The 26,886-nt window shown below is 42.7% G+C and overlaps 2 protein-coding genes across 3 annotated transcripts in view; one reads left to right on the top strand and one right to left on the bottom strand.

Moving 5' to 3' along the window:
* Positions 1-1,156: 1,156 nt before the first annotated feature.
* acp1 (acid phosphatase 1) lies at positions 1,157-25,084 on the bottom strand. Of its 2 annotated transcripts, none has more exons than XM_078399185.1 (6): positions 24,927-25,084; positions 18,450-18,523; positions 16,543-16,656; positions 13,760-13,821; positions 5,766-5,871; positions 1,157-5,615 (listed from the first exon to the last, which is right to left on the bottom strand). In XM_078399185.1, the coding sequence occupies exons 1-6, from the start codon at positions 24,967-24,969 to the stop codon at positions 5,538-5,540; spliced, it is 477 nt and encodes a 158-aa protein (XP_078255311.1). In that variant the 5' UTR covers positions 24,970-25,084; the 3' UTR covers positions 1,157-5,537. The 2 variants fall into 2 exon arrangements, with proteins under 2 accessions (XP_078255311.1, XP_078255310.1); XM_078399184.1 differs by lacking the exon at positions 16,543-16,656 and adding an exon at positions 16,371-16,484 and having other exon boundaries at positions 24,927-25,083.
* Positions 24,460-26,886, top strand: part of sh3yl1 (SH3 and SYLF domain containing 1) — a 50,391-nt gene continuing 47,964 nt past the window's right edge. The window contains exon 1 of the mRNA XM_078399183.1: positions 24,460-25,295. Within this exon, the coding sequence (XP_078255309.1) occupies position 25,295 (1 nt within the window). The 5' untranslated portion in view covers positions 24,460-25,294. The remainder of the gene's footprint in view (positions 25,296-26,886) is intronic.

The raw sequence follows: 26,886 nt of genomic DNA, 5'->3' as shown, positions 1-26,886 counted from the left end.
GAAGGTCGGATGATGAGGAAATCCTCAAGAAAAGAAATTGCAGGTGCCCTGGCTGAGATTTACAAGTCATTATTATATACTGGAGGGTGGAGAAGACTGAAAGGCGGAAAATATTGTGTCTCCATTTAAGATAGGCTGCAAAGAAAAACCTGAAAACCATGGGGCAGTGAATCTAGCATCTGCGATTGGAAAGTTACGAGAGTATTTGGAGGGATAAGAAATACATGCATGTAGACAGATAAGGGTTGATGAGGTATGGTCAGCAGGTTTTGTACATGGGAGATCATGTCTCACGAATCTGATTGTTTTTTTAAATATGTGACCTAAAAGGCCAATGAAGGCAGAGCTGCAGACATTGTATATATGGAATTCAGCAAGGCATTTGATTAGGTTCATAGAAACATAGAAAATAGGTGCAGGAGTAGGCCATTCGGCCCTTCGAGCCTGCACCGCCATTCAATATGATCATGGCTGATCATTCAGCTCAGTAGCCTGTACCTGCCTTCTCTCCATACCCGCTGATCCCTTTAGCAAAAAGGGCCACATCTAACTCCCTCTTAAATATAGCCAATGAACTGGCCTCAACTACCTTCTGTGGCAGAGAATTCCACAGACTCACCACTCTCTGTGTGAAGAAATGTTTTCTCATCTCGGTCCTAAAAGACTTCCCTCTTATCCTTAAGCTGTGACCCCTGGTTCTGGACTCCCCCAACATCGGGAACAATCTTCCCACATCTAGCCTCTCCAACCCCTTAAGAATTTTATATGTTTCTATAAGATCCCCCCTCAGTCTTCTAAATTCCAGCGAGTACAAGCCCAGTCTATCCAGTCTTTCCTCATATGTAAGTCCCGCCATCCCAGGGATCAAGTCCCGCCATCCACATGGTAAGCTGCAAAGAGAGACAGCTGAATGAATAGAAAATTGGCTTTGTGGAAGGAAGCAGAATGCGATGGTGTAAGGTTGATTTTTGGATTGAAAGCCTGCTCGCAGTGTGCCTCAGGGTTCATTACTGGAGCCATTACTGTTTGTCATCTACAGTGCATTCAGAAAGTATTCAGACCCCTTCACTTTTTCCACATTTTGCTACGTTAGAGCCTTATTTTAAAATGTTTAAAATTCATTTTTTTAATCATCAATCTACACACAATACCCCATAATAAAAGAGCTAAAACAGGTGTTTAGAAATTTTTGCAAAGTAATTAAAAAGAAATAATTGAAATATCACATTTACATAAGTATTCAGATCCTTTGCTACGACACTCAAAATTGAGCTTAGGTTCATCCTGTTTCCATTGATTATCCTTGAGATGTTTCTACAACTTGATTGGAGTCCACCAGTGGTAAATTAACTTGATTGGACATGATTTGGAAAGGCATACACCTGTCTATATAAGGTCCCACAGTTGACAGTGCATGCCAGAGCAAAAACCAAGCCTTGAAGAATTATCTGTAGACCTCTGAGACAGGATTGTGTCGAGACACAGATCTGGGGAAGGGTATAAAACAATTTCTGCAGCATTGCAGGTTCCGAAGAGCACAGTGGCCTCCGCCATTCTTAAATGGAAGAACTTTGGAACCATCAGGACTCTTCATAGAGCTAGCTGCCCAGCCAAACTGAGCAATAGGGGGAGAAGGGCTTTGGTCAGGGAGGTGACCAAGTACCCGATGGTCACTCTGACCGAGCTCCAGAGTTCCTCTGTGAAGATGGGAGAAACTTCCAGAAGGACAACTAAATCAGCAGCACTCCACCAATCAGGCCTTTATGGTAGTGTGGCCAAATGGAAGCCCCTCCTCAGTAAAAGCAGGCATGAGTGAGGTCAAAGATAAAAAGGGAAAGAGCCAAGCACTTGCGCGAGGCATACAACGGGGGTAAACAAAATTGGAATTTCTTTGAAAATTTACACACAAAATTACCAGTTTCAAGCATCTTTTAGTGCATTTCAAAGTAAAAACAGACATTACAAAATAATGTGAATATGTCACTGCATACTAATAACATTTTGAAGTAAATTTGCACATTAATTGATAATCAGCCCAAAAAGGTGGTAATTGGCTTTTCTGCTGTGTTTTATATTTTAACCCTGTCTTAATTAATTTAGTTATATAATCTTGCACTTAAATTTAATATTTACTCATTACAATTCCACCACTGACTTTCTGGCACTCGTGGTTCCAGAGCTTTGCTGGTTTATCCAGCACGCCAAGGAAGTTGGCTATGGGGAGAGATGTGCTGGATCCAGCTGGGCTGGAGTTCCAGAGCCCCGGCCACAGGTTGCAAATTCAACCCACCGATCGGCCATGGAAGTCCCGATGAGGTCGAGATTGGCTGCCTTGCCCAGCCTAGGTGCCACATTTTCGGGGATACTTCCAGGGCGCCGGGGGATTTCCTGCAGAACCCCTAGTGACCGAATTGACAAATTGGCCATGGAAGTCCCGATGAGGTTGAGATTGGTTGCCTTGCCCAGCCTAGGTGCCACATTTTCAGGGAGCTCTTCCAGGGTGCAGTGGATTTCTCATGGAACCCCTAGTGACCTCTAGAGGAACCCTTGTGTTCATTACAAGTCTATACATTTTTTTTTCTTTTTGTCGATCTGATTTCTCCGTTTAATTGGCAAAGTGAAAAACGCAGAAATCATGCAAAAAGCGCGGAAAAAGGATTTAAAAAACGTGGAAATACACGGAAACCCGGAAAATTCACATGCCTGTAAAAGGCGCATGACAGCCCGCTTGGTGTTTGCCAAAAGGCACCTAACGGACTCGCAGACCAAGAGAAACAAGATTCTCTGGTATGATGAAACCAAGATTGAACTCTTTGGCTTGAGTTTGAGAGGATCTGCAAAGAATGGGAGAAATTACCCAAATACAGGTGTGCCAAGCTTGTAATGTCATACCCAAGAAGACTTGAGGCTGTAATCGCTGCCAAAGGTGCCTCAACAAAGAACTGAGTAAAGGGTCTGAATACTTATGTAAATGTGATATTTCAGTTATTTCTTTTTAATTTGCAAAAATTTCTAAACACCTGTTTTCGCTTTTTTATTATGGGGTATTGAGTGTAGATTGATGATTAAAAAATAATAAAAAACCATCCATTTTAAAATTAGGCTGTAATGGAGCAAAACGTGGAAAAAGTGAAGGGGTCTGAATACTTTCTGAATGCACTGTATATCAATGAGTTAGATGAGAATGTACAAGGCTTGATTAGTAAGTCTACAGATGACAGTAAAGTTGGTGGTGTTGTGGACAGCAAAGATGTTTGTCAAATAATGCAGCAGCATCTTGATCGGCATTAAACTCCATCCCCTGAGGAATGGTTGGCGGAGTTTAACAGATGTCCAAATGGCAGGACACTGGGGAGCATTGTAGAGCAGGTTGATCTAGGAGTGCAGGTACATTTTTCCTTGAAGATGACATCAGGTAAATAGGATGGTCAATAAGGCCTTTGACACATTGGCCTTCATCAGTCAGGGTTTTGAGTATAGAATTGGGAAGTTACATTACAGTTGTACAAGGCGTGGCCTGGAGGCGGCCGAGAAAGCTGTGTGGGTGGGCATGAGCATCAGTAGGTCAGGCCTGGAAGCATCAGCAGGTCAGCCTGGCGTCTGCCTGCCTGGCCTGGAGGTGAAGGTTAGTATGGCTGTCCTGGAATCGACCAGGGTGGTGGTGTGGGTTGGCAGCAGCAGTTATGGTAGTCCCGGCCCTTGGAGAGACGGAGGAATTGGTGAGCATTGGCACTGCGGGTCTCTGCCTCATAGTGGTTGGGTGTGCAATACGATCCAGCGATGAAACCTGCGGGCAGTCAAGACAGCCAGAGGGAGTGGTCTGGAGGTGGTCAAATTTGTGATGCTCGGTGGAGTACATGTAAGTGAATCAACTTTTATTGAAGGCTTGGATCCAGCAGAGAATGAAGTAAAGTTAAGGTCCATTGCAGGTTTGGGCGAGTGAGCAGCGGGAGAGTCAGAACTAGGGCCTCCTGGTACTAGCACATGGCAGGCAGAGTACTGAAGGAGGACTGTTGCGAGAAATGGCAGATTGAGTACAGGTACCTAAAATGTCGGTTGGGCCAAACTGGGAGGCCTGGCAGGAAGCCACAAGGCACAAGATGGCAGTGCAGGCAAGTGTTCAGGAAACACAAGTGGCTATGGTAGTGAGTCTGGGTCATAAAACATGGTGGTAGTGAAGGTGAAAGAGGGAGGGGAGAGGGAGTCCAGATGGGCCACCTAACTTCACCTACACTCTTAATAGATCAGTTTTGCCGCTATCCGCAATTTCCCAACATTTTTAATTTTAGAGTTCCCTTTGACTATTTGGGGTTCTATAGTACACTCCCAACAAGGTAATCATCCTTTTAAAAATATATATTCTTGCTCCTTTTACAAATTCTCTGGTCTGCTGTTTCCCTTTTTTAAATCAACTACAGCCCAACAAACTTTCAATCATGCATCTAGAAATATAATCTCTTCCGTGATAGATAAATCTTGTTAGGCAAACCCCAGGTCTTTCTACCTTCAGGTTGTACCACCAAACTCTCATGTCTGCAATATGTAGTATTTATTTTCAAAGTGTTTCACACGGAACAATGGCAACAATGCCATTTAAATGGAAGTGTTCATTTGACATTTTGGCACCAGATATTTTAATACCTTTGCAGAGACTTAAGACATTACCTTAACTTTTGACGGAGAGATGTTTAACAAGATTTAAAAACAGGAAAGAAAAACAACTCACTGCCACAGACAGTGTATGTCCTTGGATATTGTTTACTACAAGAATGGGAAATTACCCATGGTATCATCATAAATTTGTTTTGTTTTTAAATCTGTGCCCAACAGAGCTTCTCCATAGCCATTCCCTATAGATGAAATGAAATACAATTGTGGATTATTTTGACAGAAAGCATCAAAGGAATATATGTAATTTGAAAACTTGTAATTTAATGCAAAAAACATCCAAACCATTGCTGATTTTTGGAGCCTTTCTTCTCATTGTAGTTTTTGATTATTTTGGATCAACCTACATCAAAAGGTGATTGACAAAAGTAGGTTTTTTTTTTCAAACAACATTAAATGTAAATAATACCAGTTCAGGGTCTGGGAAAATTGCTACTATTCAAGATCATTGCTTCGTAAGGAAGGCAGAAAAGTATTTCCAATAGTGGAGAGAAGTATTTGAATGTAGTAGCACGGACACAGAATAAATTTAATACCACTTAATTTTCTCAAGTGCGTTTTTCACTCTTATACACATTTAAACTGTCCACAGAAAGGACATAAATTCTGCAGCATCAGATTTTATTGCCCTGCAATCAAAAGTCATGAGAATAAAAGCATCAGGTTTGTGATTTTTGCCTTTTTAAAGTTTGTCAATGAATATCAATTTTGTCTACTTACTTTAGAGCAAACAAAAACATTGAAACAATTATAGCTAATAATTTTAAATATTTAATTAATTCTATAAATTTGAGACCAATGATGTTGGTAAACCATACTCAATGGATTTGTTTTGATAATTTATAAAAGCAACGCTTCTTTTTGCATTGTTAAGTAGAAGCCTCTAGGAATCCTGTGCAACATCTTAAACACTGCTGGTACACTTCTTCAAAATGTGCTTCATTTCCCTGGACATGAGAAACAAAATGAGTAAATTAATATTTCCATAACATACAGGAGGATAAACACACTTCCGCTTAAAACAGCGAACAATGCAAATTTTTCCAGATTGGAAAATAATGTACACACAAGATAACTTTAAAGCTTTCACTACTTACGTAATAGGGATCTTGTATAATTTGCTGATCCTCTGGATCAAATGATCCAAGTAGTTTTATGCTGGACTTAGGATTCTTTACTTTTCCAGCCATTGTCTTTAAATCTCTGTAAATTTATCAAACATGAACTAGGTTTCTTCAAAATATGTTATATCAATAATTTTAATAATAATTTCAACAATAAGTAAATAAGTAGATTTGGTTAACCTTGTAACAGTTTCCCCCTCCCCCCCTCCCCTCCGCCCTCTCTCCACTGAACGTCCGTTGAGCAGCATCACAATTCACAACTATATATCTCTTAGGCTCGCACCGTCTCAATCCAACAATCTCCAATCTGCTCACCTGTTGGCGTCCCTGATTTTCCTGCTTTTTGTGCTTAGTTTTTTTCCCACACTCCCTACTACATTAGACTGAAGGTTTCCAACCCAAGACATTTAATATACATTTTCTCCAGTGATCCTGCCTGATCCGCTGAGTTAAGCCAGCATTTTAAGTCTGTCTTAAGTAAATTCATCCACAGTCACCAACTAAAATTGAACTCTGTTGCAAACATTGATATCAGAAATTTTAAACAAATCTCTAATTTGATTAGGGAACACAACTACTTTGAAGATAGTTATTCTTTCAATTACTGTACTGTCTAAAATTTGCTGTGCAGCCAAAGTGTCCCTCCCTCAATAGGGAGCTTCTGTTGCATTCTAACTGTAGCCATAAGCTCCAAAATACAATATATAGTGTAACACAGTCATTACTGCCCTGAATAATCTGCAGTTTCAGTTCAGGTTTATAGTAACTTTCTTCTCCACAAACAGACGTCAAATACAGGTGCATTATTGGAATTTGCCCGTAGATAGTTGGAATTTGTTTCAACAATCTTGGCCTGCTGATACAATATTTCTCATACGTTGCTATAAGAGATGTTCACTCATCCTCCTTCAATCTTCTTTGGTAAGGAGATCTTGTTTTCAGACAATCTCCTAGTGCTTTAAATTCTGCTAAAGGGTCAATAATATCTACAAAATACATCAGCAAATTGTTTTTCCTTTATGTAAAATCCATCTCAATAGCAGGCAGAATCTCAATACCTGCCTTGGTCAAGTCTAATTTGCTCTCATCGAAATCCCTAAAAGCTTGATCTGGTCAATTACAATGGAGCAATGTTTCTTCCTTCTACTCAATATATATTTCCACAATATGCACAGAAAATTGTTGCAATGTGAGACATCACAGAAATCCACAGTTCATTAAAAAATATTGAATGTGATCACATTTCTATCCCATTTCTTTAATAATGGGTTGGACATTGGCTAAATTCCCAATAGTTGCAATACAGTAAATGAAAACATAAATTCCCAATACTTGCAATACAGCAAAATTGTTCTGAACAGTGGGATCAATAATATTCTGGGAAATTAGATGGCATTACAGTGCATAGATTCTTGATTAGTACAGGTGTCAGAATTTACAGGGAGAAAGTAGGAGAATGGGGTTAGGATGAAGAGATAGATCAGCCATGATTGAATGGTGGAGTAGACTTGATGGGCTGTATAGCCTAATTCTAATCCTATTCCTTATGATCTTATGAACCGATTTTCATGTTCAATGCTAGGTTTCAATGGAAGGAAAATTAAGCTGGTTCTATAAATGGGAAGACAATTTGCTCTGCTAGATTACAAGCACTATCAGTTAACCTAGCAAATCAAACCGAAAATCACAGTGCTGTTGAGGTATAAATCAATAAATAAGCCTCAAAACATCAGGGAAGCAGTACTTAGCAAAATACTGCAGCAAAAGGCTGACAGGTACCCATGTCATGATAGACCATCTGTGGGCTTAAGAAATGGGTAGTGATTGAGATGATGTACTCAAACGTCTGGAGATGCTCAGTGGATTGGGCAGCATCTGTGGAGGCATATGGACAGTCGATGTTTTGGGTCAACACCCTTCTTCAGATTGAGATTTAGATGATGTATTGATTTTAATTTTCTAAAATTCCATGGACATAGTGGAATTTTGTTAGATTGGAAAACAGCAAATGCAATCCTTTTCTTCAAAAAGTGGGGGGGGGGGGGAAGAAAAGGGAACTACAGGCGATTAGTTTAATATTTGGCATAGGGAGGATGTTGGAAAGTATTATAAAAGGTTGCAGCACACATTGATAGGGGATGGGGTAGGAATAGAGGACATTTTCCTTTATTAGTTGGGACATGGAGTACAAGAGCAGTGTGATACTGGTACAATTTTACAAAACATTCATTAGATCACAGCTGGAATATTTGAGTGTAGTTTTGCTTGCCGTGCTTTTGAAAGAACATAATTACACTGATTAGGGTGCAGAGGAGATTCAGCAGGATGTTGCCTGGGACAGAATGTTTCAGTAATGAGTAGAGAATGCATAAGCTGTGTTTGTGTTCCTTGTAGCACAGGAGACTGAGAAATGGACCCGATAGAGGTTTACAAAATTACATATTGGGTGTGGGAAAATGGTTGCTTAGTAATTAAGATAGAAAAGTATTTCTTAGTCAAGAGAAATGTTTAAACGTAGTAACACTAATACAGAGTAAATTTAATGTGATAACTTTCTCAAGTAAATTTTTCACCCGTATCTCCATAACAGGTTGCTAAAACCATTGGGCATGGGTTAAGATGAGGAGGAAGAAGTTTAGAAAGGAAGAATGTTTTCATCCATGGGGTGGTTCCATTTGGGAACACACATCCCGAGAACGTGTTGGTGACATTTAAGCATCTGGAAAAGCACTAGAATCGTCAAGACAGAGAAGGTGATAAATGGAATTTATAGAGTTGGAAGACCTTTGCTGTAAGACTCTTTGACTTTATTACATTATAGAGGGTCCTGATCTTAAAATTTGACCTGTGGCGGGCCGAGCCACTTTGGTCTCGAACTATCGTTCATCGAGCATTCGCGTGGACCTGGTGTGATCTAGGCCGACCAATCAACGCCGACCTGGGTGGTCTGTTGGCGGTGTGCAGCGGACGACGGAGTGAGTCTTCACCTCACAGACAACACCTTAACACACAGCTTGCCCTCTTGAACTAATTGTTGAGCTGTATCGTTTAAATATTAAACTGAGTGTTTATCTACAGTGGTGACCCCGACGTTCCAAAACGGCCTCTTTTGGATTTCATCATGCCTGGAGGAGACAACCCAGATCAGCAAAACGCAGCTTCACTCAAACTGTGGTTTGAACAAACCAAAGGCCAATACCACATCCGCCAGATAACTGCCGACGTCACCAAGTACTACTACATGGTCAGTGCGCTGGACCACCGGCTGCCTCATCACAGGACACAGGAGGTCACAGGAGCGGAGGTCAGTGTTTTGTGCCCCTCAGGCATCGACCCTCGTTCCAGAAAGAAAGGGCCTCCCCTAACCACTGCCAACAGCAGCAACATCAGAACATACGGGGTCCGCACGATCCCACTCAACTTCAACTCCTGCTGCTTCAAGTGGATCTTTACCATTGCTGACGTCTCACAACCGCTGCTGGGCGCCGACTTCCTCCGGGCGCACTCCCTGCTGGTCGACGTGAAAGGACAACGTCTCGTTAATTCTGAGACATTCGAGTCAATCGCCTTGCACCAAGCTGAATTGACTGCACCCCACCTTGGCTCGATGTCCTTATACGATAACGAGTTCCCCAGGATCTTAGCCAATTTCCCTGACATCATAACTCCCCAGTTCACAACGGCCATCCCCAAGCATGGGGTGAAGCACCATATCCCCACCACCGGGCCGCCACTCCATGCACATGCAATCAGGCTGCCCCCCAACAAGCTCCAACTGGCCAAAGACAAGTTCCGCAAGATGGAGGAAATGGACATAGTGCACCACTCAGACAGCCCATGGGCATCCCTGCTTCACATGGTCCCCAAAGCGTCTGGGGGTTGGAGACTAACTGGGGACAACTGCCATCTCAACGGGGTCACAACAGCAGACCGGTACCCTGTCCCTCACATCCAGAACTTCACGGCAAACCTTGAAGTGCCAATGTTTTATCCAAGGTCAATCTTGTACGCGACTACCATCAGATTCTGGTCCACCCAGACGACATCCGCAAGACGGCCCTCATCAACCAGTACAGGCTCTTTGAGATCCCGCACATGCCTTTCGACCTCAAGAACGCCGCCCACGCTTTTCAACGGCTCATGGATATAGTGGGCCGCGGGCTGTACTTCGTGCTCATCTACCTCGTCGCTGGCCGCTCTCGCCAGGTATACCGCGCACACCTCCGGCAGCTCTGCCAGAGGCTCAACAAGTATGGCCTGGCCATCAACCTTGCCATCAACTTCCTTGGCCACCACATCAATCAGCACGGAGCGGTCCCGCTCCCGACCAAGGCCATTCGCAAACCCTCCACTATGAAGGGACTCTTAACAGTTTGTTGGCATTGTCAACTTCTACCACCATTTCATGCCAGCAGCCGCAGTTCAAGGCCCTGGCCAACAAGCCGAAAGAGCTTGTTTGGGACGACGCGGCCCAGCTCACCCTTCCATCCGGACACCAAAGGCACTGATGGCAGCCAAGTTCATGAGGCACGGGTTTTGCAAACAGTTTGGGAACTGGGCCAGAACCTCCATCCCCTGTCAAACCTCCAAGATTCAGCGACACATCAAGGTGCCGCTGCAGAACTTCGCCCTGACACACTGGCGTTTCGACCATATCCACATCGTTGGACCGCTGCCCCCATCCAGAGGTGTCACCCACCTCTTCACCATCGTGGACAAATTCACGAGATGGCCGGAAGCCATCCTGCTCTTGGATATCTGCACTGCGACCTGTGCATGTGCCCTCATCACCCACTGGATTGCCCGCTTTGGCGTGCCGGCGGACATCTCCGACAGAGGTGCGCAGCTCGCCTCCGAGCTGTGGTCAGCAATGGCCCGGCTGCTTGGCACTAAGCTGAACCAACAACAGCCCTCCACCCGCAAACGGCCGAGTGGAACGTTTTCACCGGCACATGAAGGCATCCCTCAAGGCACGGCTCACGGGCCCGGACTGGATGGACGATTTGTCGTGGCTCATACTAGGCATACGCACTGCCCTGAAGGAGGACCTGGCATATGGCACCCCACGTACGGTCCCTGGGGACTTCATCCCGGCAGCACGCGGACATCAAGAACTGCCCACGACCATGCTGACGCGCCTCCGTGAGAACGTGGGCAAGCTCTCTCCAGTCCCAACGTCCCGACACGGTCTCACAATGACGTATGTCCCACCCGAGCCCCAAGACTGCCAGTACGTCTTCCTTCGCCGAGATTCCCACCGTACATCACTGCAAAAGCCTTACGAGGGACCATTCAGAGCACTGCAAAATGACACCACGACTTTCATCATCGACGTGGGCGGCAGACACGAGTCTGTCTCCGTGGACCATCTTAAGCCAGCACACTTCGACATTGACCAACTAGTGCAGGTGGCACAACCCCGCCGCAGAGGGCGTCCACCATCACGACCAAACCCGCCCTCAACTCAACCAGCTGCAAACTCAAACACAGGAGATACGTACACAAGATCAGTCCGCCTCACTCGATAGCCTAACCGCCTCCAATTCTCCGGTTCTGGAGGGGGGTGGGGGTGGAGTGTGTCATGTGGCGGGCTGAGCCACTTTGGTCTCGAACCGTCGTCCGTCGAGCTCGAGCACTTGCGTGGACCTGGCATGATCTGGGCTGACCAATCAGCCCGACTTGTGTGGTCTGCTGGCGGTGTGCAGTGGACGACGGAGCGTGTCTTCACCTCACAGTCAACACACCCCTTGCCCTCTTGTACTAATTGTTGAGCTGGGTAGACACAAAATGCTGGAGGAACTCAACGGGTCAGGCAGCATCTCAGGAGAGGAATGGGTGACTTTTCGGGTCGAGACCCTTCTTCAGGGGGGTCTCGACTCCTCTGAGCAGTATCATTTAAATATTAAACTGAGTGTTTATACAACATGTGAAGATAAGATTGCTAAATGTGCTGAAGACAAGAGAGGTTGGATGTAAGCTATGAGGATATATGGAGGCTTTATTAAAGGATTTTGATAAGTTATGTGATCTGCAAAGATCTGACAAATGGAGTATAATGTGTGGAAATGTCATATCAATCTTCTGATTTTTAAAAATTACCCAAAGGTGAGAGATGCAGAGGGATCGTGGTGACATGATTCACTGAAGTTCAGTGTGCAGCGGTTACATGCAATAAGAAAAGCTAACAGAATGCTAATATGTTGGAAGCAGTTTAGATCAGGTTTAGTTTAGTTTAGCAATATAGGATGGAAACGGGCCCTTCAGCCCAACAAGACCATGCAACACTCATTCACATTAGTTTGATGTTATCCCACTTTCTCATCCACAGCCTACACACAAGGGGCAATTTATAGAGGCCAAATTAACCTGCAAATCAGCACAACTTTGGGATGTGGGAAGCACCAGGAGGAGACCAACGTGTTCACAGGGAGAACATGCAATTTCCCCGACAGTCAGCACCTGAGGTCAGGATCGAACCTGGGTCTCTGGCGCAGTGAGGCATAGTGCTACCAGCTGCACCACAGTAGAAGAACCTGGACCCATACAATTTGCCTACTGCCACAACAAGTCAACACAGGATTCAATCTCACTGGCTCTCCACTCTGTATTTAACCACGTGGACAATAAAAACATAATTCAGGCTTTTGTTCATGGACTACAGCTCAGCATTCAGCACCATTGTCCCCTCCAAGCTGGTTACCAAGCTCACAGAACTGTCTCTCTGCACAGGCGAGCGGCGGGGCGGGGCCAGACGAGCGGAGGGGCAGGACCAGTCGTGCGGCGGGGCGTGGTCAGACGAGCGGCAGGGCGGGGCCAGACGAGCGACATGGCGGGGCGGGGCCAGACGAGCGGCAGGGCAGGACGAGCGGAGCAGTGGGACCAGTCGAGCAGTGGGGCGGGGCCAGACGAGCGGCAGGGCTAGGCGAGCGGAGGGGCTGGACGGGACCAGGCGAGCGGAGAGGCATATGTTTTGCGGAAAAATCTGAGGCGAAATCGGAATAGCGGAAATGAATTAAGGAAGCAGAAACTTTCCGCCAAATTCGGAAAGGTTTTGAGGTCTGATAAACCTGTCCTCATCAACGGGACAGTGGTGGAGTGTCAAAAAGCTTCAAATTTCTTGACATGCATATCTCTGAAGATCAGTCCTGGACCCAAAACATTGATGTAATCACAAAGCCCATCAACGCCTCTACTTCCTGAGAAGATTGAGGTGTTTTTGGTATGTCAACGAATATTCTCTTGAACTTCTCTCGGAGTACAGTAGAGAGCATATTGACTAGTTGCATCATGGCCTGGTTCGGCAACTCAAACGCTCATGAACGAAGAAGATTGCATAAATGGTGGACACTGCCATATCCATCAATGGGTACTGACCTCCCTAACATTGAAAGGATCTACAAGAGTTGCTCCCTCAAAAAGGCAGCCAGCATTATCAGAGACCCAAATTCGCATTTCACTCCAGCCATCGGGAAGAAGGTATAGGAGCCCGAAATCTATAACGGCCAGGTTCAGGTACGGCTTCTTCCCTACAACCAACAAGCTATTAAATACTACAACCTCCGAACTACATAGACCTGGGGGCATTTCTATGCATTACTATTGTTTGATTATTTTTAATATATATTGTGCTGCTGCAAGTAAGAATTCCACTGTTCTGTTTCAGGACATATGACAATAAAACACTCTTGATACATCATCCTTTTTAATGAACTTTTAGAATTATTTTAAGATGGAAAATTCCAAACAGAGTTGCAGGTTGGGGAATTATATAGCCACACACTTTGCTACACAATATGTAGTATTGTAAGGAAACTTTAATGTCTCTGTGCCTATTATGATTAGCAGAAAATACATAATTGATTTACACAAAGTCCAACGCATTTCAAGCCAGAAATAATTTAATATTACCGCTGACAAAGGAATTTACTTAAAAGAAGGAGAATTGTTGAATATTTTATTTGACTCACCTTAAATTGCTTTCATCCATGCAAAGCATAAAATCATATGTTACAAAATCATTCTTGGTTACCTAGAATTTAAAAATATGAACATCCGATTCATTTACCAATCAGATTATTACACATAGTAATTGAATAGTTAACATTTAATTACAATTATTCAGAAATGATTTTGTTCTGTTGAAATAACTTTGGTAAAATAACAGTAATGTAATTATTTAAACCACAGTCTTCTAAAATGTTAAACTATTCTTCAAAGTGGATAGTCAAAGCAAACAATGCCTGGCAGATGTTTATGCATTAATTCTTTTAGAAGGCCTTGGCTTAGTAGTATCACTCTCATCGCAAGCTAAAGGTCATGGATTCAAAGTCCATTATTGTAGAAGGAGTTAATCATTCCTGAAAATGCATTTTATTAGATGAGACATTAAATTGGGATCCTCTCTCAGCAAGTCCATTGATTGGAGCATCCAAATTGGCTAACAGTAGCTAATAAAAAGGCAAGATGTGGCAGAGCAACTGTGTTGGGAGAGGGGATGGAATCAGACAGGGACTTCGAGGAATATAAAGAAAGATGGAAAGAAATAAAGCAGACAATTGGAAAGGCCAAAAAGGGCCAAGAAATAGTCTTGGCGAGTCGGTTTAAAGAAAATCCCAAAGTTTATTGTTCCTACATTTGTTTTTATCATGCAGAACAACATGGATGACAGCGAGATCAGTGTGGAGAGTATGTATGGGCAGTTTGAAATTGAGGAGGCAGTGCACGGGCTCGATGAGCATTAAAGTGTATAAATTGCCAGGATCTGATGGGATCTATCCCAGGTTATTGAGAGCCATGAGAGATTGCGGGAGCCTTGAAGATCTGTGCATCTTCTCTAGCCACAGACTCGGTCCCGGAGGACTGTTGTTCCTTTATTTAAGGGAAGTGGAGAGAATCCAGGGAATTATACTCTGGTAAGCCACGCAAGGACGTGATCTTAGTCAAACAGCGTGGAAACTGGCCCATTGACCCAACTTGCCCTTGCTGACCAAGATGCTGCATGTACACTAGTCCCACCAGCCCAGGTTTGGCCCTTATCCCACTAAACCTTTTCTGTCCATGTACATGTCCAAATGTCTCTTAAATGTCATGGTATCTGCCTCAACTACTTCCTGGCAGCTCATTCCATATACCCACTACCCTCTGTGTCGAAAATGTTGCCCCTCAGTTTCCTATTAAATCTTTCCCCTCTCATCATAAACCTACGTCTTTGGTTCTTGATTCCCCTGCTCCGGGTAAAAGACAGTACATCTACTCTATCTCTTCTCCTCATGGTTGTCTGCTTGATTTCTTTCCTCCTATCTTTACATTCCTCAAAGTCCCAGTCTGATTCTATCCTCTTAAACCTTACATGCGCTTCGCTTCTTATCTATGTACTAAAACTCTCGTTTGTTTGTTTGTTTATTCCTGAACTACAGCCAAAACGGCACATGAAAGCGCGACAATTGTAGGCCCACCTTATTCACCGTCGTCCCTTTGGTGCTAATGGAAGAAGTTTCATTGAAATCGGTGTTATATTTTTGAAGTTATTCACATTTTAAAGTTTAAAATCTATCTCTTAGGGAGGGGGGAGGGAAGGTGGGAGGATAAGTGGGTTAGAGGAGAGGGGAGGAGGAAGGAGAGGGTGCTGCACCAATGCAGGAGAGGTTTGGGCCCAACAGGTCCACTTGGTCTAGTAAACCTCTACAAGTTCACCCCTCCTGCACTACGAGGAATAAAGTCCTTGCCTGCCTGACCTCTCCCAATAGCTCAGAGGCTCAAGTTCTGGCAATATCCTCTTAAATCTTCTCTGTACTTCTTCCAGCTTTTTCAACTTGTTCAATGAAAGTAGGGTGGTGGATGTTGCCTGCATGCATTTTATAAGGCATTTGATAAAGTCCCGCATGTGTACAAAAATCGGTGGTATTGCAGTGAATATAGTTAAAGAATTACAGCATAATCTTGATCAACTGGGCAAGAGTATGACTAATGCCTGACCCGCTGAGTTACTACAGCACTTTGGCCTTAGTCAGGATATCACATATGGAAAAAGACAATGTACCAAAAGCTTTCTTTACCAGCCTATCTATCAGTGAAAATATTTGCAGCTAATTGTGTACCTGTAATCCTAGATCCCTCTGCTCTACTACATACCCCAGAACTGATCTCCCGTTTGCTAAACATTTTAACTCCCCATCCCATACTTGCTTACCTTTGCATTGGGGATCCTCCATTGCCAAAGTGAGGCCACATGGAAAATGGAGGAACAGAACCTCATATTCCACAAGGTGGCTTACTACCCAAATTGTAATTCTGCAATTTTAGGTAATCTCTAACAATCTTTTGACTGTTGCAGATGCACTTCAAAGAACTATTCAAGTATATTCAGGAGTAAATTACATAATATACATTGTCATTCATCTGATAATTAACACAAATTAACTAGTCTTAGATATGTGATTTAATTTCATCAGCACATTTAAAATTTACCAAAAGCATTGTGGTATTAAATAACCATGGTTACACTTAACAGTATTTCATCTTGAATAGCAATTTGAAAACAAAAATTGTGTAAATTTAAAAGAAGGCGAATACGTCTACCTGTCTTGCTTTATGTGTTGTCTCAATGCCATGCTGTCTTAAACAGCTTAGAGCCCTTGAATCTGGGGAGTTCCCAACATTGATGTCAATTACACCAGCACTGTCTATCATCCACTGTAATAAGAAAGAAAATTTATAGCCCGCAATAAAACAAAAAACTGAGATACAGTACCTGCCTGGCAATGTGATTCGTGGTAATGCCATGTTTCATCAGACACCTCTGGCCCCGAGAGTCAGCAGGATTGCCTATTTCGTATCTTGAGGTTGCTGCACTGTCTATATTCCACTGGAAGAAACACAAGTGCCATGCTGTTTGTTTCCCCATGCAGTCAGTAATTTTTTTTATTATAGAACCACATTATTAAGATTAATAATTGGTAGGAACTTTCACTTTACTACAGCCAAACCCCAATATAACCTTGGAATGATCTGAAATGTTATGTCCCTTTCTCTCTATCTTCACATGCACTATCTACATGACGATTTCCAGCATTTTTTGTCATTAGTTCAAATATTTTTCGCAGAAAGCAACAAATGCCAATATATTAGCACTCAAAATTCTTTGTAATGGAACAATGATAGAGTCATTGACTAATTTTGTTTGTTCAAGAAATGTATTCTTCTTTTCAAAAACATTGAACAGTGATTTGGAATTGCCTTAACACAACATTATTTTATCTCCATAAAAGTATGCCAAATGTTTAAAAAAATTCATGTTTTAAAAACATTAATTTTCATTTTGAGAAACACAAATCAACCGGACTGACAAAACATATTTGGATTACGTATTCAAAACAGAAAATGACAAACAAAGAAAGCTTTGCATGTTCAATTAATACAAAAGTGATTAATATACATGGTTCAAGAGACAATATGGTAGTTACGAGTCAACTTGTATGAAATAGAAATCAACATTTTCAATAGGAATAAAGGAGGGCAATTGACTGGATAAATCTTAAGGAGGTCTTTAAAGGTGCCACGCAAGAAAAGGAACAAGCAACAAAGCAATTACATAATAATGGCTATAAATACAAGGTTGTAAGGGAAGTTTCAATGGATAGGTAGATTCAGGAGTTAGTAATCTCCATTTGAAAAGTTGATCTGGTCTCAGGAATTGGAAGTGTATACAAAACAATAAGTTTCCAAAGTGAGCCAACAAAAGAAAAGTAAATTTTATATGGTGACGTGCGAAATCAAGCATTTGGATAAGAAGCCATCTTCCCTCAAAAGAAAGATGCAAATGACATTGTGTATTAGGGGCACTGGATATAAATGGCCAAAAGTAGCAACAAAAAAGATTGATAGGGCCCAAAAAGGTTTCACGTAAATATTTACCTTTAATTTTCGAGGAATGGAACATGAAGGGCAAGATAATTTTCGAGGAAAGGAATATGAAGGGCAAGATAACGTACATTAATGTAGACTCTTGGTTAGAACAGAGAAAACACTCTTGATTAGAACAGAGAAAACAATGCACTGTTTCAATCTCAAAAATTAAAAATTAAAATGTTAAAGTACCAGGATTAGTGCAAAAAAAAAAAGGTTACCTGGATTGAGGCCGTGCATTGGGATGAAAGAATGAATAGACATTTCCCTAGGTTATAAACTAACATACCCTGGTCACAGTAGGTGGCAAGGAAGTGGAACTCAAAATCCTATCACAGGGTTCTTAAAACAGAAGATTTAGCAAGTGGGGATATGTTGACTTTGTTGCATATTGGTGCTAACATTACTATGCAAAATAATCAATAACTGCTGAATAAATTATTATACACTTTTGCAATTTTCATAACATTGACCTATTTTAGAATGAAAGTTAAGGGCAAACTTTAATATTTTATTCACCTAAGCAGAGTTAGAAATATTGCAGGTTATCGTTCTCAGCTGATAAAACCATTATTGCAAATTAAATGAAACAGTGACATTGGAGAAAATATATAAAGCGCAGTTAGTAGCAGAGAATACAGTTTGTTAGCGGCAGTGATAGCAGTTCGTTAGCCTACTTTTGCCATGTGATTTGTTTATTGATTAAACAAGGAAGTGAATAAGTTTGAAGATTAAAAAAACAGGAGAACTTACTTTGTTTATAACACCCTGGTCTGTTGCCAGTTTCCTGAAGATGGCTTCGGCAATTGGAGATCGGCAAATATTGCCTTAAAAAGAATTTAAAAAATAATTTTGATCAATAACTTTGCTCATTTTACTTTGTTAGCAACTAGTTATTTTAAAATAGCTCTATTTTAAGAACATAGAATTCCTGTCGTCGACAAGACCAAAATAGAAAGGGGGGGGGGGGGGTAGGAGCTGTACATGCTGATTCCAAGTGACAAGAATTTGGAGATAAGCTTTGTTGGGATAATGGTATATAATGGTATTGAAAGCAGAGCTGTAGGTCTACAAATAGCAGTCTGACGTAGGTGTCCTTCTTATCCAGGTGTTCCAGGAATGAGTGGAGGGCCAGGGAGATGGCATCAGCCATGGACCTGTTGTGGCGGTATTCACACTGCATTAACAGGATGGGTATTTTAAAAAATAAATATTTAAATTTTATCATACACACCTTCAGGTGAATGGTATGGTACTTTACTGGTCACATGTACCGAGGTACAGTGAAATTCATTTTTGTTTACAGTTCCTTACAAGTGTGATTATACATAAGCACTTGGATATATCTTAGATAAGCTTCACAGATACAGTACAAGTGTTCAACAGTACAGCACAGACAGTATAGAGTCTGTCAGAAAGAACTGCAGATGCTTGTTTAAATTGAAGGTAGACACAGGAATAGGTGACGTTTCGGGTCGAGACTTCTGAAGGGTCTCGACCTGAAACGTCACCCATTCCTTCTCTCCAGAGATGTTGCCTGTCCCGCTGAGTTATTCCAGCATTTTGTGTCTACCTTCACTATACAGTTGCCAGTTTGGCGTCATTTTCCTCTTCCCATGATCAGCAACACTGTTGATTTTCGTGTCACCTGCAAACTTACTATTGGACCTTCTACATTCATATACAAATCATTAATGCATAAGACTAACAGTAAGGATACCAGCACTGTCTCTGTGGTACACCACTGAGTACATGCTTCAACTCACAAAATAGCGTTTTATCTTCTGCCTCTTTTAGCAAGACAATTTTGGACCCATTTTCCATCATGCACTGGATCTTATGCGCTCTAGTCTTTTAGATTAGTCTCCCATCAGGGATTGATAAAAGATATTACGAAAGAACAGTAGACACAAAATGCTGGAGTAACTCAGCGGGACAGGCAGCATCTCTGGAGACAAGGAATGGATGACGATTTGGGTCGAGGCCCTTCTTCAGACAAAAATGGCAGTGCTGGCTCGAAGGGCCGAATGGCCTTCTCCTGCACCTATTGTCTAACATATAGATGTCATCAAATTTATTAGAGTATCTCCCCCTAATGATACCAAGCTGACTATCTTTGATTCATGTAGAAACAAGGAATTGCAGATGCTGGTTTACAAAAATAGATAAAGTGCTGGAGTAACTCAGCAGGTCAGGCAGCATTTCATGAAGACATGGATAGGTGACATCTCAGGTCATGACCCTTCTTCAGTCTGATTGTGGTTTGGAGTGGTTTGGGGGGCAGAGGGGATGGGGAAAAGAGAGGAAATCTAGAAGAGAGCAGGGGAAATTTTCAATGCCTGCGGTATATTCCTTTATACAAAAAAACCCTTTGATATACTTTGACATTGAGGGTTCTTTGGACATGCAGTCACTTTTATAGGCCCTGAGCTTTCAATATTTAACTTCTGAATGACCCCCATTTATATGATTAGAACAACCTGCAACCCTACGCGTTACTACAGCACTTTGTGTCTTTCTTTGTAAACAAGCATATGCAGGTCCTTGTGTCTACAAGTAGCTACTCTGCTTGTGCCAGCTTATGATATTGAAATTGGCTTTTTCCAATTCAGAATAAAAAAATTTGGATCATTCTCATCCTTTCCCATAACTACCTTGACATGTAGAGTGTTATGGTAATAATCTCCAAAATGCTCTCCATTGACACTTGAGCCATTTGCACAGCTACAGCCCCAAGATTACGTCTGGTACTGCCTTTTGTCTTGAAGGACTATCCACATATTGGCTGAAAAAGCTATCATGGGTGCACTTTAGAAATTCCATATCCTCAAAGCTCTTTGCATTAAAATGATCAGGTAATATTGAAAAAGGTGAAATCTCTTATAATACTTCTTGTATTCTAACATTTCCTTATGGGTTGTCTCCACATCTGCCCCTCTATCTCCTGATAACTTTTAGGAAGCCTGTAGTACATCCCCCAAAAAATGATTCCCAACTCCCACCCCCCCAGCCCATTTTGTTTCCCAGCCCTAATCAAATGGTTTTATTTGAAGAGACTTCATTACTGCAGTATTACATTCCTTAATCAATGTTACAAGACCACTTATTTTGCATTTTCGGTCTCATCATGCTTGAAGATTCTATCACAGTTGCCACTCCTGCCTTTCTTTCAAATATGTCTGTGAAAGCATTAATATCATATTCCCACATGCTGATCCTCTACTTTGGAGAAACCAAATGCTGATCAGATAATCACTTTACGGAACACCTTTTGTACCCTCTCCAAAGCCTCCACATCCTGCCTATCTTGGGGCGACTAGAATTCCACTCAATACTGCAAATGTTTCTTGTCATGCAATCATACCATACACCTTTACCACTCCATTTACTTGTGTTGCGACTTTCAGGGTCACCAAGGTCCCTCTGTACACCTATGCTGTTAAGATTCCAGTCATTAACTGTACTTTATCTATTACATTTAGTCTCCCAAAATGTGACACCTCACAATTGCCCAGATTAAATTCCATCTGCCATTTCTCTGCCTATATCTGTAATTGATCGTTATCCTGCTTCATGCTCTGATAGCCTTCTTCGCTGCCAGCAACTGCACTGATTGTTGTGTCAACTGCAAACTTACCAACCAACCAATCTACATTTTCATTAACGTTTTTAGTCATAGAGTAATACAACACAGAAACAGGCCCTTCAGCCCAACTCTTCCATGCTGTCCAAGATGCTCCATCTAACATAGTCCCATTTGTCTGTGTGTGCTCCATATCCCTCTAAACTTTTCCTATCCATGTACCTGACAAGTGTGTTTTAAATTATGAATTAGGACCTACACCTACCTTAGCTCGTTCCTTATACCTGCCACCCTCTGAGTGAAAAGTTGACCCTAAGGTTTGTATTAAATCTTGCCACTCTCAACTTAAACATATGTCCTCTTGTTTTTGATTCCCCTACTCTAGGTAAAAGACTATGGACATTCACCCACTTGGACAATAAAAACACAAATGGCAGGCTCTTATTCATAGACTACAGCTCAGCGTTCAAAACAACTGTCCTCTCCAAACTGGTTACCAACCTCACGGAACTGGGCCTATACTGCACTGAATCCTCAACTTTCCATCAACAAACCACAATCTGGCAAATTGGCAGCAATACCTCCTCAATAACCATCATCGGGGGAGCACCTCAAGGCTGTGTGCTCAGCCCACTGCTCAACTCACTCTATACTCACGACTGTGTAGCCTGACACAGTTCCAACTCCATCTTCAAATTTGCAGACAACACTAACGTTGCTGGACGAATTACAGATGACGGTAAGTCAGAGTATAGGAGGGAGATCGATCGACTGACCAAATGATGCAGGAACAACAACCTTGCTCTGAACGTCAGTAAGACCAAGGAACTGATTGTAGACTTTGGATGAGGAAGGACGAGAATTCATAAACCTGTCTTCATTGACAGGACGGCAGTGGAGAGTCAAAAAGCTTTAAATTCCTGGGTTGAAGATTCCTTCTCTGAAAATCAATCCTGGATCCATAATCATAAAGAAAGCCCTTCAATGCCTCTACTTCCTGATAAGATTGAGGAGATTTGGTATGTCAACCAATACTCTCTTAACCTTCTACACATTTAGTTTACGTAGAGAGCATAATGACAAGTTGCATCATGGCTTCGTTCAGCAACTCAAACACCCAGGAATGAAGATTAAAAAGTACTGAACAATACCCAGTCCATCATGGGTACTGACCTCCCCGCCATCGAAGAGATCTACAGGAGTCGCTTCCTCAAAATGGCAGCCAAGATCAGAGACTCGCCCAACCCTGTCATTTCACTCCTGCCATCAGTAAAATGGTATAGGAGCCTGATAACTAACATCCAGGTTCAGGATCAGCTTCTACCCTACAACCATCAGGCTACTAAACACCACATTCTTCAAATAAGCTCCAAACAACACTGGCTTGAGGGCATTGTTTTTGTCTTTGCATTATTATAGTTTGTTTATAGAACGTGTTGTTTTTTTTAAGTGATGTTTAGAGTGCTATGTTCACATATCTGTTGTGCTGTTAAAGTAAGAATTTCATTATTCGGGACCTATGACAATAAAACATTCTTGATTTTTGAACTGGTGTGCTACAATGCTGAGAACTAAATGCTGCACTCCATATCATTCTCTTTGCTCTACCTATTGTACTAGAGTTTGGCATGATTGAATTTATGTACAGAATTATCTGATTTCAATGGAACGCATACAAAACAAAGATTTACACTGTACCTAGGTACACGTGAATAACCTAATAAGCCCGTACTCTTGAAATTTCGGGAATTCAGCTGCAGAGCCAACTCCCATCAATTTTAGTTCAGCTTATTGTCACGAAGCACACTTTTGTTGTGTGCTAAGCATACAAACGAAAGCTATAAGATATGTTTTTTTCTGTGACATTGATAAAATGATAGACATTGACCCAGGAAGGTCCTTGGTGTAGCGACATGGGGCACAGTGGTAGAGTTGCTACCTTACAGCATCAGAGACCCAGGTTCGATCCTGACTATGGGTGCTGTCTGTACAGAGTCTGTACATTGTCCCTGTGACTGCATGGGTTTTCTCCTAATGCTCCGGTTTCCTCCCACACTCCAAAGAAGTCAAGGGTTGTTGCATCCCTGCTCTCTCTGTCCCTCCCCCACCCTAGTCATTGTACTAGTTTCACTCTCATCCTGGTGAGTTTCTTTGCCTGTATAACTCATTTTCACCTAGCCCACAGCCAACAATGTCCTGTCTCCTTTGTCAACGTTACTTTATTTGCATATCTTTCATTCATTTATTCTACATCACCATCTATATCTCTCGTTTCCCTTTTCCCTCTCAGTCTGAAGAAGGGTCTCGACCCAAAACGTCACCTATTCCTTTTCTCCAGAGATGCTGTCTGACCCGCTGAGTTACTCCAGTATTTTGGGTCTATCTTCGGTTTAAACCAGCATCTGTAGTTCCTTCCTACAAAAGGTTTGTAATTAATTGGCTTTGGTAAAATTGAACCAAGTGTGTAGGATAGTGCTAGTCAGAGGGTGGTGAACCTGGGGAATTCTTTGCTGTGGAGGTTGTCAGGGGATATATTTAAGGCAGAGATGGATAGATTCTTGATTAGTATGGGTGTCAGAGGTTTATGGGGAGAAGGCCATGGGGAGAATGGGGTTAGGAGGGATAGATCAGCCATGATTGAATGTGTACAAAATAACTGCACATGCTGTTTTAAATCGAAGGTAGACAAAATGTAACTCAGCGGGATAGGCAGCATCTCTGGAGAAGGAATGGGTGACGTTTCGGGTCGAGACCCTTCGTCAGGCCATGATTGAATGGCGGAGTAGCCTTGATGGGCCGAATGGCATAATTCTTCTCCTGTACCTTAAGAAAATAACTGCAGATGCTGGTTCAAATCGAAGGTATTTATTCACAAAATGCTGGAGTAACTCAGCAGGTCAGGCAGCATCTCAGGAGAGAAGGAATGGGCGACGTTTCGGGTCGAGACCCTTCTTCCTTATGATCTTATGATAGGTGCGAAGGGCCTGTTCCCACGCTGTATCGCTGCAGGACCTAAAACACTAGAGGAGCAAGATGAACCACTCCGATGAAATCGCCTATACTGAAGTGCAGTACGCAAAGGAGCGTAACGTCCACCATTTTAGTAAGCAAAACCCGCCGTTCGCTATGTCTCTCGCAGTGTAATCAGTGTTTTGGGAGAACAGGATGTGTGATGACACCGTTAAAATGCAGAATATATCTCGTCTATTAATTCACAGATTTTTGTTATTGTTCTTTTAAAATGTTTCTGCAAGTTTCTGCGTACTAAAATGGCGCCATGACATACACCGGTTTTTAGGGTCGAGTGGTCTGTCCTGCTCTGCTCTATTACCTTTGTGCAGGACAGTCTGGCGCCGGTGCGGCAGCGCTCCCCGGGTGCCGCGAGCCCGGGACGCGCAGCCGGCGGCCAACTGCCGCTCGCACCCCCAACCGCCACTCCGACCCCCAACCGCCGCCGCTCGCGCCCCCAACCGCCACTCCGACTCCCAACCGCCGCCGCTCGCACCCCCAACCGCCGTCGCTCCAACCTCCAAAGGCCCACATCCACGGGCTGCACGCACGGGTGCTCGGCGCCGACAGTAATCGCCCGCCTGGCTAGCAGGCAGACACACACCGTAAATATTATTTGCAGCGGATTGCATATTTACCCAAACACACGAAAAGCACCGACTGCTGTCCTCCACCCGCCATCTTCACCGGGTCCTTTTGTTTTTACTGCCGCTGGTGCCTCCCGTCTTGCCTGATCAATTCGCTTCGCAAACAACCCATCCCCCGGGTAAGACCTCATTGGCTGCAATATTTTATAATTCCTTTTCAAACACGCGTTGAAATTAGCCCCATCGGCCTCTGGCAACTTGACTTTGATGGCAGCTTCACGGAGAGCTATGATGAGGCCCACGGTGCGCCCATTAGAAAGTGGACAGGTATGCAGGTGAACAGAGGAAAGGAGCGATGTAGACGTGGGGCGCACTGATAGTTTACCTTTAACCATTTTACTGGAGTATTTCCTGTAAAAAGTAAGTCCTGCATTTTCTTTGGACGTGTGTTTTAGAAGAAACACTTGTGGGTTTTCCAATTGCACCATGGTTGTTATTTGGTGCAATATTCGAATTATATTATAGAATTATATTATAGAGTACAGGTACAGGCCCTTTGGTCCACATTGGCACCTCTTAAACCTATGCCGAGTATTTGTGATTAGTACAGATGTCAGGCGTTGTGGGGAGAAGGCAGGAGAATGGGATTGAGAGGGAAAGATAGATCAGCCGTGATTGAATGGTGGGGTAGACTTGATGGGCCAAAAAGGCCTAATTCTGCTTCTTATCACTTATGAACTTATTTCCATCCTGGAAAAAAGGTTCTGACCATCTACCCTACCTATGCCTCTCATCATTTCATATTCTTCTATCAGGTCTCCCCTCAGTTCTGACTTTCCAGAGTGTTCAAAACACTCTCCTTGGATTCTTGGACTACCCTTGATCGGACTTCACTGGCTTTACCTTGCACTAAACATTATTCCCTTTTCATGTATCTATACACTGTAAATGACTTGATTGTAATCATGTTTTGTCTTTCTGCTGACTGGTTAGCATGCAACAAAAGCTTTTTACTGTACCTCGGTACACGTAACAATAAACTAAACTAAACCACTCGATTTAGATAAGCTTTCTCTGCACATTTCTTTTGCATCTCTCACCCTAAAGCTATGCCTTTTAGTCTTTGACATTTTCACTTTTTGAAAAGGGTTCTATATAATTCCATCAGGACTTCCCTCAACCTTTGATGCTTCAGAGAAAACAATCCAAATATGTCCAATCTCTCCTTCCAACTAATACCCTCTAATCCAGCCAGCATTACATTAAACCTATTTTGCACAATGAACAAAGCTGCTATGCAAACAGCTTGACTCTTGCACTGTGCCCTTACTGATAAAGGCAGGCATACTTTAAGACTTCTTTACTACTATCTACATGTGTTGTCATTTTCAGGGAGCAGGTAGAACAATATGGCACACGAACAGGCCCTTTGGCCCACAATGTCTGTGCCAAACATGATGCCAAGATAAACTACTCTCATCTGCCTGTACATATCCATACCCCTCCATTCCCTGCGTATCAACCTATGTATCTAAACGCCTCTTAAATTGCACAATTGCATCTGCTTCTAACACCATCCCTGGCAGTGTGCTCCAGACACCCACCACCCTCTCTGCGAAAAGATATACCCTGCACATCTCTGCCTCTTTCGCCTTAAAACTTTGCCCTCTACTCTTTGACATTTTCACCCTGGGGAAAAAGGTTCTGACCGTCTACCCTGTCTGCGCACCTCATAATTTCATATACTTCTATCAGGTTCCAGAGAAACCAATTCTAGTTTGTTTAATCTCTCTCTACAGTTAGTAACCTCTAATCCAGGCAGCATTGTGGTAAACCCTCTCCAAGGCTTTCACATCCTTTCTGTAATGGGTTGACCACAACTGTATACAATACTCCAAATGCAGCCGAAGCAAAGTACTGTGAAACTACAACATGACTTTCTGATTCTTGTACTCAAGCAATAGACATGGACCCAAAGGTCCCCCTGTTCATCAATGTTGTTACACATCTT

Source organism: Rhinoraja longicauda, chromosome 5 (genome assembly GCF_053455715.1).
Source record: "Rhinoraja longicauda isolate Sanriku21f chromosome 5, sRhiLon1.1, whole genome shotgun sequence".
NCBI classification, from domain to species: Eukaryota; Metazoa; Chordata; class Chondrichthyes; order Rajiformes; family Arhynchobatidae; genus Rhinoraja; species Rhinoraja longicauda.
Note: the sequence above shows the minus strand (reverse complement) of the source record. Positions and strands in the feature narration are given on the sequence as shown.

What these genes read in the sequence shown, in the direction of transcription:
- acp1 (XM_078399185.1), bottom strand. Translation starts at nt 24,969, where the DNA reads ATGGCGGGTGGAGGACAGCAGTCGGTGCTTTTCGTGTGTTTGG. An exon ending in CGAATCACATTGCCAGGCAG is followed by an intron (nt 13,822 to 16,542) that starts GTACTGTATCTC and finishes TTTAAATTCTAG; the next exon opens with GTAACCAAGAATGATTTTGT. An exon ending in ATGGATGAAAGCAATTTAAG is followed by an intron (nt 5,872 to 13,759) that starts GTGAGTCAAATA and finishes ATAAATTTACAG; the next exon opens with AGATTTAAAGACAATGGCTG.